Source organism: Chiloscyllium plagiosum, chromosome 12 (genome assembly GCF_004010195.1).
Source record: "Chiloscyllium plagiosum isolate BGI_BamShark_2017 chromosome 12, ASM401019v2, whole genome shotgun sequence".
Lineage (NCBI taxonomy): Eukaryota > Metazoa > Chordata > Chondrichthyes > Orectolobiformes > Hemiscylliidae > Chiloscyllium > Chiloscyllium plagiosum.
In genome coordinates, this window is record NC_057721.1 from 51,013,404 (window position 1) to 51,027,941 (window position 14,538).

The following is a 14,538-nucleotide window of genomic DNA, read 5'->3' on the forward strand; positions in this document are numbered from 1 at the left end:
TTGGACACTCTGGAGGCAGGAAACATGTTTCCGCTGATGGGTGAGTGCCAAACCAGAGGACACAGCTTAAAAATACGAGGTAGACCATTTAGGACAGATGAGGAGAAACTTCTTCACCCAAAGAGTGGTGGCTGTGTGGAATGCTCTGCCCCAGAGGGCAGTGGAAACCCAGTCTCTGGATTCATTTAAGATAGAGCTCTCAAGGATAGTGGAATCAAGGGATATGGAGATAAGGCAGAAACAGGATACTGATTAAGGATGTTCAGCCATGATCATATTGAATGGTGGTGCAGGCTCGAAGGGCAGAATGGCCTACTCCTGCACGTATTGTCTATTGTCTATGAATTAGGCAATTTTGTCTCAAACATGGAAGATGAAAGTTGCACATGCAATTCAAATTTGATGACTTTGTAATAGCAAAACAGACTGTCCATGAAATTATGTAACATGAAAAAAAATTAAGGGAGATCAGGCCAGATATTAATGGAATGCATTACTTGGATACTTTTGCTTTTGATATTGGCCATCTGAAGCATAAAATCCAAACCAATATTAAACTTTCTTATGGTCCAATCTATAACTAACACATATATTTATGCAAATATTCAGATGCCTATTTCAACTGAAGTAATTAAAGTATAATTCCCTTATCCTAGTAAACTCATTTTTGGTTTTGGATGTTTTGCAGCCTGCCACAGTAGGACGCATGGTGGCCAGGCCCACTAAATCATGGGTGAAACATTATTTCTGTCCACATACCAGATTTATTCCTCCCATTGCTCAACCAGGTTGTACCCTCTACCTGTTTACATCTATCCCCACTTCACCACCCTGCCCCTGCCACCCCCTTTATCTGCAGCTCCCCCCCACACCCAGCCCCAATCCTGAAGAAGGGTTACACCCAAAATGTCGACTTCTCCATCTCCCGATACTGCCTGACTTGCTGCGATCTTCCAGCCTCCTAACTGTCTACTTCTGTCCCCGCTTCAGACAAGAAAATCTTCCCCAGTTAACTCAGAGTACAGAAGGGACTGACATGGGATTCTTGTCTGCTGGCTCATTAATGAACCTATGACCACGGATCTCACTGCAATTTAATGATGAGCCAAGTAGAACACAGATTTGTACATCTTACAGGATACAATTCTTAAGATACAAACTTAGTTCCAAACTAGATAATAAGAGAAAAACTGAACAAGTTAATGCATAAATTTGAGAGGAACTACAGCTTATGATATTCTACATTGCAAAGGCATAAAAGGCACATCAGATGATTTTCATAAAATCATACAGTACAAAAGAAGCTTCTAGCCCATCAAGTCTGCACTGCCAAAAACTACTGTAAATCTATACTGGTCCCATTTTCCAGCACTTGGCCAGTAGCCTTGAATGTTAAGACATTTAAAGTGCTTGTCCAAGCACTTTTTAAAAGTTTTGAGATTACTGTAGAAGGCAAGGAATTCGGATTTCTGGGTGAAATCTTTTCCTCCAATCCCCTCGAAACTTCCTGCCTTCCACTGTAAAATTATGTTCCCTCGTTACTGATCGTTTCTGACCCTTTAACTTCGCTTTCTATCTACCCTATCCATGCCCCTCATTAAACTTAACACCACAATCAGATCCCTTCTCAGTCTTCTCCACTCCAGAGTACGCAACCCGAGCTTCTCCAGTGTAACTTCATAGCTAAACTGTTCCATCCCAGCAAATTCTTGTGAGTCTCCTTTGCACCCTCCAGCTATGGCCTAACCAAAGTTTGATATAGCTCCAATATGACCTCCCTGCTCTTAAATCTATGCCACTAATGATAAAGGCAAGTGTCCTACATACCTTCTGAACTAACCAATTCACCTGTCCTGCACTTTGCGGGATCTGTGGACAGCATCCCAAGATCCTGCTGTGCTTCTGAGCTTCTTCGTGTCCTACCATTCATTAAGTATTCCCCTGTCTTGTTATGTATTTCAAAGTGCACCAACTCACACTTATCAGGATTAAATTTCATGTTGCTGATCTGATCAATCCATCTACGTAATTCTGTAACCTTCATCTTTCTTCCTCGTGTCATTTAACTGACCAATATTCATGTCTTCTGCAAACTTACTAATCAGCTCCTCATTCCCCACCCACACATTTATTTCCGCATTGTTTGTAGATATCACAAACAATAAGGAACCCAGCACTGATCATCTGTCTCATACCACTAAGCCAATTTTAGATACACCTTGCTGGGTTACCCTGGATCGAACCTTCTTACCCTATCAGTCTCCCATGCGGGATCTTGTCAAAGGCTTTGCTAAAATAAATATATAAGTTATATCTATACAGTATCCTCATCTACATCTGGTCACCTCTTCAAATGTTCACTGAAATTTGTAAGGCATGACTCCTTCTGACAAAATGCTGACTATTCTGATGAAATCTTGTCTCCCCAAGTGGAGAGTCAAAGAATATGGTGCTGGAAAAACAAGCTGGTCAGGCAGCATCGAGGAGCAGGAGAGTTGAAGTTACCAGCACAAGCCCTTCATCAGGAATAAGGCCTCATTCTTGATAACGGGCTTATGCCCGAAATGTCGACTCTCCTGCTCCTCAGATGCTGCTTGACCAGCTGTGCTTTTCTAGCACCATACTCTTCAACTCTGACCTCCATCTGCAGTCCTCACTTTCTCTCCAAGTGGAGATTAATTATTAACCTCAGAATTTCTCAAGTAGCTTTTGATGAGGTTATGAAAGCTTTTAACAATCACTTTGAACTCAGGGTACTTGCAACAGCAAGATTTTGTATCTGTATTATCCATGTCCATAGTCAGTGTTGAGTAATATTTCTTGTTGTGTTCTTTTGCCTGAAAGAAATGTACAACTGTTGTAATACTTACATTCATTCCTTCAGTATTAACCATTGCCTATCCACTAGCTGTGGATTTATCCAGTCTAATGGATCCAATCTACCCTCTTCCTTTCATTGTTTCCTTTAAGTTTAGGACCCTAGTTTCAGATTGCACTACTTTGCTTTCTATACCAATGACAAATTTAAGACTGAGATAGATAGGTTCTTGAATATCAAGGGAATCAAGGTTATGGAGAGAAAGCGGGAGAATGGAATGAGAATCTTATCAGAGCTGAAAAATGTGTTGCTGGAAAAGCGCAGCAAGTCAGGCAGCATCAAAGGAGCCGGAGAATCGACGTTTCGGGCATAAGCCCTTCTTCAGGAATCCTTTTCCAGCAACACATTTTTCAGCTCTGATCTGCAGCATCTGCAGCCCTCACTTTCTCCTGAGAATCTTATCAGCCATGATTGAAGGGCGGAGCAGACTCGTTGGGCTGAATGGTCTAATTTCTGCTCCTTTGTCTTATGGTCTTTAGAATTCTATCGTATTGTGTTCACTTTTTCCAAAAGAACCTTTCACAACAATGCTATTAATTAATCCATTCTCATTGCACAAAACCAAATGTAGGATACCCTGTTCCCTAACAGGAACTCAATCCCACAGTAATTATTGCTAATGTAGTCCGTACATTGTATAAGATGTAAGTTACTGACTACTGGAGCATTCTTGCTATGTGCATCTTTGATTTCCTGTCCAATCTCCTAACTTACAACTGCATCATTGATCATGTAAACAGAGCAAAATTACTTTAGTGAGTCAACACCAACATTTTTTGTATTTATGTATTGCATGGAATCACTTATTATTTGTAATTGTATGGATTTATACATCATTTCATAGTTCATAGTCACAATGACTGCTGCTCTTTATTTAGATACTGCGGTGAATACTCCAGGTCATTGGTGGTACCTAGTACATCTAATGTTCTAAAAGTCCAATTTCACTCAGACTTTTACACCAGTAATCTTGGATTTCGTGCTGAATACAGCAGCTTTGATCCTGAAGAAGGTGAGCACTTTCAACCAACTCAGTAAATGGTGTTAAATGTTTGATACTAGTGAGGCTTTCTCAGCCACTTTTCCTTATTATACCACGTTATAAAAATGGAATGAGAGATTCAAACCAGGCAACGAAATGGTATCACCACAATGGGTTATTGGATGAACCAGCTTATTGGCCAAGGGAATACAGAGGCACTAGTATACTCTCTTTTGGAGTAAAATGTATTTAATTTTATGTCAAACCAAAGTTTGTTTTAATATTTCTAACATTAGTAGGCAAGAAGATGGTCGTATTTTTCAGTTCGAAAATCGAATATTTCTACATCTTGGATTGTCATGTGACTTTCACTTACATGTTTACAAACACAGAAATAGTTTCTGATATTAGCTATTATTAAACAGTTTTATTTAGTAATGAATATATTTGATCATAGGCAAGTTAAATGACAAGCTACCATGTCAAAAAAGCAAACTGCTCAATATAATGGATATTTTCTCACCAAAAGATATATATAATCTGTACTAAAAATCTGCACTTTCCTGACTTGCTGGTATTAGAAAAAATAAAGGGTATGATTCAGATTATCTTCTACTTTGACCATACCTTTTTCAATTTTAGGCACACTGTTAAGTTATAACAGATTTCCCTCATGGTGAGAGGTACAAGATAAAGTAGTCTTATTTGCCCAACAAAAAAGGTGTAGGTGGGAGGGATATTGTAGGCAGTCAGACATAAACTGCTGAATTATTACTTTGTCGCTGAATCAAAATGTCAGTGGTTGATGACTTAAGTTGGAACTCACTGCCAATTTAACATAGAACCAGCGAAAGCTGGCAGCAAGCAACATTGGGTAAATAATCTGTTTAAGTTTTGAAAAGTTTCTTGTGATCAAGGAGGAGCAAATCTGCCACTTCTGATCAAATAAAGAAATCTTGGGCTTCTTTTGCCCTGGTCTAGCCTCCTTCTGCCAGCTATCAGCCTGACCCAGACTTCCTGTGACCTTCAGGTATCTCCCACTGGTTTTAGACAAGAGGCAGATTCATATTAAGAGCAGCTCAGGAGTTAAAATATCCAGGCTTCAGAACAAGGAATTTGCTGGGGATTCCATTCAATACTCCACCCAACTCTTAATATGTCCCATCTTACAGTCAAAATTTGAGCTGAAGTAGTATATGTAATAATTCTTTTCACGGCTTAAAAAGGGATAGGACCACATCTACAAAATGGAACTACAACACTGGGGATTCTCCTGCTAATCTGTCACAATTTCACTGAGGCATCCCGAAATACTTCAGGAGATGGTGTAAATTGAATTCACAGCATTTCCACAGTGTTTTCTCAACTCTTCTTTCGAACCTTTGGTAAGCATGTGGAAGACTCCCCTTTGATTATTCACCCTGTTAGGGTAAGGGTTTTATAATCAGAACCAAAAGTGATTTTTAAAAAGAAAGTTCAGGATTTAATTAATTTGCATATTCCTTTCTTTGCCAAAACTTTAAAACCTTATTTAAGCTTACCAAATAAAGTCCTGCAGTTTGACCGTGTTTACATTTAGTGTTCGCATTTTGAACATCCCCTCCAAGCTATATGTAACTGTAATTCTTGCAGGATTCTTTTCCTTAAATTAACCTGTTCCATTCATATTAAATAAATTTAAAACAAATACATGCAGAAAGAGTTAAAGGCTTGCATCTCATTTGGCTCTTATTTGGAACATTCTCTTTCCACTGATGCTGTCAGACATGCTGAGTTTCTGCAGCACTTTGTTATTTTATTTCAAATCTGCAGTATTTTGCAGTTATTGAAAAAAATATACTTTTATTCATGCTTAAATACAAACTTGCTATGCTTGGCTTACATACTTAAGATATTACACATTCTGTTCCATAAATGGATTTGCAGAACAATAAACTGATATTCAAGGATATTGTTACAAAAGATTATAGGAAATAATTATGTCATTTTTTTGAAGAAATCTAGCATAATGTTTTTAAATTGCCAAAACTAATTGCTAAAATTTTTAGGGTCAAAGCAGTAGACCTATCAAAGTAGAGGGGAAACTCCTCTGGGTGGTTCGATGGAGGCAATGGCTGCATTGCACTGTTTGATGCACAGAGTCTCTGGTACTGATGATCTCACTGCCTCCTCCCAGGAAGCTGTCTCCATTTTGATGGCAGTTTCTGCAGAATTCGAGATATCATTCTGTTAGCAACAAAAAGCTAGTACAACTACGAAATTGGACATTGTTTTGTCTGTATTGGCTGCTAGCCTCTGTCCCTGTCTATCAACAAACCCATCACCATAGACATAGAAAAACTCAACCCTGTTTATCCTCATTCAAATTGCAGTTATCTTCAATCTTAGTTGACACTGTCATTCTCCTTCTGCCTCACACTCCACTTCCAGTTTCAGCTTTCATCTATCCTATTGCTGTCCAACATTCGCCTTCATTGACAACTTTGCGATGTTATAAAGTGATAGTTACTTTAATCATCCTGTTCAGACACGTTAAAACACACCTCTGCTGCAGATGTGACTTGAACTCAGACCTTCTGGCCAAGGCAAAGGGATTTTACCACCATAGCATAAGAGCCTCCAAACATTTAAAGTGATGGTTGTGATTCATGTCCCTGTAATCTCAACCAGCCTATTGTTTACTCAGGAAGTAAACTACTTGACCTAATGTGCACTCAGGTACATCGTAGGCTGGTTTTAAAAAGTGGCACAGTCAGAGTATTTCGCAAAGGTTGTATATCTGTCTTTGGCTAGGACCTAGGCAGTAACCTAGGGGCAGTAAGGACAGAAAAAAGCCTTCACCTTATTTCATGTAATATACTGCCCACCTGCATTGTGTTACAGAATGCAAAGGAATGCACATATGTGGAGATGGAAAATGTGAGCTCATGAGCAACAAGTGTGATGGTTGGTTTCATTGCAAAGATAAGAGTGATGAGATGAACTGTGGTAAGTAAAAATGAAAATACTGGCAAATTATTTTGCTTATTTTAGATGGAATTTCAGTTTAAATACACAACAAAGAGGATTCTTGATAAATCTGAAATAAATCAACTGACAGTTACTTATTTTTCCAAACTAGTAAATTTGGAGCACCATAATAAGTGAATGTGTGAGATTCTCTTGCACAATGATTAATTAAATGAATATACCAATGATCAAGACAAGTCATGATGCTTCTTTGTAGGAAGCTTTGCTTTATATGTGCAGTGACATTGTTGATTATTCAAAGTTTTGTTTATAATTTTGCTGGAAAGTGAAACAAAACAATTTTAAAAAAATATTTAGAGATGATTAGAAAATTTACTGATGCTAAAATGCACAAATATTATCAAACAATATTTACAACATGAGGATCACGCTGTAATTTAGTCAGATATATGTATGTGGTGAGATTGTGTTAATGTATATATGACATTGATCATAAAATTTGAAATTTAATTGTAAACCTTGAATGCTACAGGTGCCAACCAATTGTGTTTTGCATCAACAAACAGCTGTTCTAAGATGTTAGTCATGGGTCATAATTTGCTGATGAATCAAAAATGGGCCGAATTTCCTTAAGTTGTACTTCAGGGCTGAATTGTTTCAGAAACTTCTTGGTAGTAACTGGACAAAGCAGCAGGAATTGGTGGGTAGCAGCTTGCATCAGGGAGAGAACAATTACATTGATCCATTGTTTTGAAATTGTTTTAATTGTTGCCCTGGTCAGCTTTAGCTGATAAACGTCAGTGTGGGATTTAAATTTCCCACATTGTGCCTGGGTGACCCCATAATATTGATAGATTTAAGACAGAGGCAAGTTCTTTACGCAGAGAGTAGTAAGGGTGTGGAATGCCCTACCTGCTAATGTAGTCAACTTAGCCACATTAGGGAGATTTAAACAATCCTTAGGTAAACACATGATTTTGGGATAGTGTAGGGGGACAAGCTGAAAATAGTTCACAGGTCGGCGCAACATCGAGGGCCAAAAGGTCTGTTCTGCGCTGTATTGTTCTATGTTCTCATCCACAACTACAATCTCTTCTGGCCAATTCTCATCATGTTGAGAGTGAAATATCTTTACTTCTCCTTAGTAATTGTGTCAGGCAGGAGTGGGAAAACATTATTTCTTGAATTACAATATAAATCATTGTACGACCCTGATTTAATATCTTTAATGTACATAGCAATGGGCATTTTTTTAAATAATGAAAGATAAATGACTTACCCTTTCCACAATTGACAGCTAAATATTACAGAATGGAAATTCACTAACAGATTGAAAAAGAGCTTATGATAGAAGGAGGAAAGTTCAGGATTTCTGGTTGCAACTCTGTGTGTAGGTTTGGGGATTATCCAAGTACAGCAGTGACAGCAATAAGATGGGAATGTTTTGAATGAATCTTTAAAATAGAGATATAAAGTTGTGCCTTTAGAGAGTTGAGAGTGCCTGGCGAACTGTGAGGAAGGAACTTGTGGTTTTAGTCCATTTGCATTGAGATTGCAATGAAAAGGAAATGTGTGAACATACTCTATTATGCACAATTCTGACTTCATCAGCTTCTATTATTGAGTGAACAGGAAGTAGGATTCATGGTAGACAAAGTTTGTAAGAGTGTGTGGAAATGATAAAGGAAACTACAAGAACTTCAGACAGGTATAATTTATAAACTTGGACAGGTTAGCAGCACAGGGAGAAGAAGAAATTCAATATTTTGAGTTATATTTCATTTTGAAAGTGAATGCTAGTTTTTTTCCAAATTCTGTATGTTGGCAAAATAAAAACCAAAAGAACTGCAGATGTTGTAAATCAGAGACAAAAACAGAAGTTACTGGAAAAGCTCAGCGAAAAGCTCAGCAGGTCTGGCAGCATCTGTGAAGAGAAATCAGAGTTAATGTTTCGGGTCCGGTTCTGATGAAGCGTCACCGAACCCGAAACATTAACTCTGACTTCTCTGAACGGATGCTGCCAGATCTGCTGAGCTTTTCCAGCTCCCTCTGGTTTTTTTTGTGTAAGTAGACACTTAGGTGTTACATCAAAACAACAAATCTGAAAAAAAAGTAAAGAAAAAAATAAACCAATGGAAGCATAAAAGTGATTTTTAAACCTAAAACTGAGTGGGCTGAGATGAAGTGTAAAAATTTTAAAAATCTCCAACTCCCAAGATGTGCAAGTTAGGTGGATTGGCCATGCTAAATTGCCCATAATGTCCAGAGATGTGCAGGCTTGATGGATTAGCCATGGGAATTGCAGGATTACAGGGATAGGTTAGGGGTGTGGGTCTGGTTGGGTTGCTCTTGGGAGGGTTGGTGTAGACTCGATGAGCAAATTGGCCTGCTTCCACATAATAGGGGTTCTATCATTCTATAATTCCCTCTTCCCTGGTTTAATGGTGGTGGGAGCAGAGACAGACAGTCAACATACATGCCCATTTAAATTGCTTATTCAGGTTGGCAGTCTTGTATTTAACCTGTTTTACAGGTTTAACTCTGGCTGACTGGGTTTTCCACCTCTTGGAAAATCTGGCAGCTCAAGGGAAGTTTGGACAGATTCAGAGGGTAAGCATGGGCCATGAGGAGCATGAGCGTTTTGATCTGCTCCCCCAAGCTTACCTTCTTCCTTTGAATCATATCTCTCACTCACATAACTCTGTGATTGGGAATCAGACTCATCCCTGCAGATGAGGATCAGATCCTCAAATCATCTAACCTACAGCTGGGCCTTAAACCAGTTTTAGAATGTTCCCTATCCAGCTGGAAGGCAGATTTGCTGATAAATTGGGGAACCTGCTGACAGGTTCACTGTGAAGCCAAAGCACTGCAGCAAATGACAGCACTGAACAACGTTTTACAACTGAACTTCTGCTTCCACTTCACACAATATGTTATCAACTTGGAAATTAGCAAATTGGCCCTTCTTTATTCTCTGCTGGAGCAATTCAAAACTAACTCTCCTCTTCCAGTCTCTCCTCATGGCTCTGCCTTTTCCTCTGAGTATTTATTTGAATTTTCCGTTAAAATTTGCTTTGATCTTTGCACTATCCTCCTGGTAGCAAAGTAATCTCCGCTCCATGAATTCTCTGAATAAAGAAATCACTCCCAACCTCTCTGATCATTTTGACAATTTTCACTGACATTCCATATTGAAACTAAATCTGTCTAAAACAAAATTCATTTTCTACATTAAAGCTACTATTAGAACTTTTCTTAGCATATTTTCAGTTTTGCTTAGTTTCTCAGCCTGGTGAATCTATTATTTTTACTAGTGCCCTTTTTATAATAGGAACACACACCTACACACATTACTGTAACCATAATTGAATCAATATTTTGTAAAGTATGCTATTATATTATTTCTGCAATGTGTGCTCATCCATCAAATTCAAGATGCTGTTGACCTTCATGTGGTTTTATTCCCAGTTAAATATTGGGAAGACCAAAACCATTACCTTCTATCCCTGTCACAAACTCCATTCCTTAGCCCCTGATTTAGTTCCTGACCTTTCTACTGTTTGATACTGAAAATAGATCATTCACAAACTTAGTGTTGTATTTGATGAGCTTCCAATCATACATCCATTTTATCACCAAGACTTGATGATTTCTATTTGCCTTGTGTCATCTGACTGCTTTCTTGCTTCAGGTCATTTCTTGCTGAAGCCCTCATTCATGCCTTTGTTACCTATATACTTGTTTATTTCTATTCACTTCTGTCTGGCCTTCCCATAAACGCGAAGTTATCTAAAACTCTTTTGCTGTATCCTAATTCACTTCAAACTTGTTCACTCATCGCCTGTGTGCTTGCTGGCCAATATTAGCTCTTAATTGAACAACGTCATAGTTTTAATTCTAACCTTTGTTTACAGTTCTCTACTTGACCTCACCCCTATTTCACCCCTCCTGTAGGCCCATAACCTTTATATCCCTGCACTCCTCTAATTTTGCCCTTTTGAGCCTGGACAATAAATCTGCAAATTCCTCCCTGGCAAGTTTTGGCCTCATGGCAATGTCACTGGACTAGTCATCCAGAACTCCGGGCAAATGCTCTGGGACTTGGGTTTGAATTCCACCATGTTAGATGTTGAATAAAGCCTAAATCTTTTACCCAGCTATCTGTCCCAATATATGTTATGATGGTCAGTGTCAAATTTTGTTTGATAATGCTCCTGTGAACCATCATGGGATGTTTTACTACATTACAATCTCCGTATAAATACAAATTGTTGTTATTGTTATCTAACTTTAATCACACTCAATAAACATTTGAGTGTGTATCTATTTATCCATGGACTTTAACTTTTCATTAACAATTCTTTTGCTTTGTCTTTCAACCAAAGTATTTTACACAAAACTATCCGAATAAATTGCATCTTCCACCTTTCTTCTTCTTCTACTAATCTGTCTGTGACTTTCTTTTGACAATTATACCCTCCTTGTCATTTGTCAAACATCTAATTTGGTAGCATCAAAAAAATTTCAAGACTGTATTTTCCAAAATATAGAACATTAAACTGTACAGCACAGAAACAAGCATGGACCAACATGCCTGTACTGACCAGTTTTAACATTTTGAACTAATCCCATCTACCTGCACCTGGTACCTGGTCCATACCACTCTATTCTCTGCTTATTCATGTTTCTATCAAAATGCTGTTTCAATGTTATGATATCTGCTTCTACCACCTCCCCAGCATCCCCAGCAGTGCATTCCAAGCACCTACTACCCTCTATGTAAAAAAACCTTTCTCATACATCTCTTTTAAATTCCACCCCCCCCCCCCCCCCCACACACACACACACACACACACACCTCACCCTACATCCCCTGAGGTTTGATATTTCCATTCTGGGAATGAGACTCCAACTACCCAGGATATCCATGCCCCTCATAATTTTCTAAAATTTTATTACCTTTCAGGTTACCCCTCAGCCTCTGATGCTGTAGTGAAATCAATCCAAGTTTGTCCAACCTCTCCATATAGCTAATACACTCCAAACCAGGCAACATCTTGGTAAACCTCGTCTGCACTCTCTCCAAAGCCTCCACAACTTTCCTATAGTGCAGCAACCAGAACTACACACAGTACTCCAAATATGGCCAGACCAAAGTCTTATGCAGTTGCAACACGACATGCGAAGTTTTATATTCAGTACCTGTCTAATGAAGGCATGGATGCTGTGTGGCTTTTGTAATGATTGTAATGAACTCAGCCAGGTCGACCTCATAGAATATGATTCCCTGATTGGGACTGTTAACCTGGTCCGATCAGGGAGACCTGGCTGACAGATATAAACAGGAGGGTTAGAGGTTCTCCTCACTCTGAGAGCTGGCTCTGAGGACGCCAGACCAGTGTGTAGAACTACGCATGCGAAAATAAAGGGTGACTTGGTGTCGGGACACTGGTCTCTGTGGAGTTATTTTGCCTTCCATATGACCTTACCACTTGTATTGCAACTCTCACAGAGCTATGGACTTGAACCCCAAGATCCCTCTGTATATCAATGTTCCTAAGAGTCTGGCCATTAACAGTACACTTTCTCTTGCATCTGATCACCAAAAACGCATCACCAGACACTTCTCCACCCAGCTTTGCAACTGATCTATATCTTGCTGCATCCTTTGATATCCTTCCTCACTACCAGCAACTCCACTAATTTTCATATCATCTGCAATCCTAGTTTAGGGCTAGCATGGGGTTGGGTTAAGGATAGTTGGGGTGAGTATTGGAGTTGTTCAGTGTATGTACACTATGATAAATGTGTATAAAATAGAGGCATACATATTTTGGTTTCAGTTCAAAGAAGGTAGCTTTTTTTTGAGTGAGTTCAGAAATTCATTTGGAATAGGGAACTAAATAGAAAACATGCAATTCATTAAGTCCCCAGCTGGATCCCTATGATATTAATTGATGGAAATTTTATATTGCTGATCTTATGGTAGATCGCAAAAACAAGCCATCGGCCATTAGTTTACTTCAACTTCAGAAGAATTAGGAGTTTAGGAGAACAGTTTCCTCCTAGTGGAAGAATTCACTTCTTTACTTGAGGAGAACAGTTTGCACGCTATCTAGAAGCTTTTTAAATTAGTCTCAGCAGTTCAAGAAAAATAAATGGTAGGAGTCAGTCAAGAAAGAAATTAAAGAGTTGAGATAGGAAAAATATTTCTGTGGCATTGAGTATCTGTAAAAGATGTGGCTGGACAACAGATTGCAACTTTATTTTGCTGTTTATATCAATGATTTTGAGATGCTGGTGTTGGACTGGGTTGCACAAAATTAAAAATCACACAACACCAGGTTATAATCCAACAGGTTTATTTGGAAGCATTAACTTTTGAGGTGCATGAAGGGGCAGTGCTTCGAAAGCTAGTGCTTCCAAATAAACCTGTTGGACTATAACCTGGTGTTGTGTGATGTTTACATCAAAGTCTTTTTAAAACTGGCTCATATGTTAAACTTCTTTTTCTGTGTAATAAACTTGCATTAAAGAACATTGGCAGCTCATCTGAATAGATTAACCACAGCTGTAAGCAATTGCAAAAATTCAACTTGTGACCTATCCAGTTGCATTCATTCTGGGTTCCGACTTGTCCAATATATCAACAGATGGCCAAAACTAATTGCAGCCAGAATTGACTTCTGGAATATGCCATTTTCAATTCTAAAATCACACATTTACTTTTATTCTGTTCTTTCTGTCAACAAATCTTACACCAGTATTGTGAAGTTTCCTCATTTAATGTCCTAATTTTTAACAAACCCTTTTGTGAGATGCCTGATTTTATCCCTTCTCAAATTCTAGATAAGCTATGGCCCTTTATTTTAAGAAAAAGAAACTTCTAATTGGTTTGTTGAATTCTAGTTCAAAATTAAGAAGTCACTTGTCTACATTTTTGGCAGTGTAAAACAATACCTTGTTAACTAGTTATAATTAAGCTGCTTTCCTTTTGTGGCCAAATGATGCATTAATCTAATTCTTTCTTTCTTGGATCCATTTCTAGTGTGCACAGCAGAGCAGTTTAGATGCTTTAATAATATGTGTAAGCCTTTGATCTGGGTCTGTGATGGAGTTGATGACTGTGAAGATATGAGCGATGAAAGCAACTGTGGTAAAAACTTGTATTTTGATTATGTAAAAAAACAAATATTATAAAATTGGTGTTAGCTTATTTCAAAGAAGCTCAAACATTTTCTTTGGAATTTATTGAATAATTATAAGCACAGTTCCTTCAGTAGTGCACTTCTTTTGTATTTTGTCCAAATAGGTATTTTCCACAGGCAATTCAAGCTATTAAAATGTAAAAGGGACGGGTTTGCAATAGAGCCAACCTAATCCACTTCTCATCAGATATGTGTACACACAATTTTCTAACAAGAGTTATTAGGTAGTAATCAGGAGGAAAAACAATGACTGACTTTTTCTAACCTTTCTGATTTGGGAATATAGTGTTCAACCATATCATTCCTATTGCTGCTGCTATTGCAATTAGATTTTTCCATACAATCCCAGCCTTGTACAGGGAAGAACTTCTTTTGCTTGGTTCAGTACTTCACAACAGGGTATTTGCCAAATTAATCTAGCATTTCACCAGTTTAATTTAACCCACTGAGGTATCAGTCTAGTTGATAATGGGATTGGATTTGGGAAATTTCAGGTT

General features: G+C 38.3%; 1 protein-coding gene across 2 annotated transcripts in view; it reads left to right on the forward strand.

Annotated features, from left to right (window-relative positions):
* LOC122555251 (suppressor of tumorigenicity 14 protein homolog) overlaps window positions 1-14,538 on the forward strand; it is a 143,029-nt gene that overhangs the window by 82,139 nt on the left and 46,352 nt on the right. For both annotated transcript variants that reach the window (XM_043701044.1, XM_043701043.1), the window contains exons 11-13: window positions 3,757-3,890; window positions 6,744-6,848; window positions 13,882-13,989. In XM_043701044.1, the coding sequence (XP_043556979.1) occupies window positions 3,757-3,890; window positions 6,744-6,848; window positions 13,882-13,989 (347 nt within the window). The remainder of the gene's footprint in view (window positions 1-3,756; window positions 3,891-6,743; window positions 6,849-13,881; window positions 13,990-14,538) is intronic.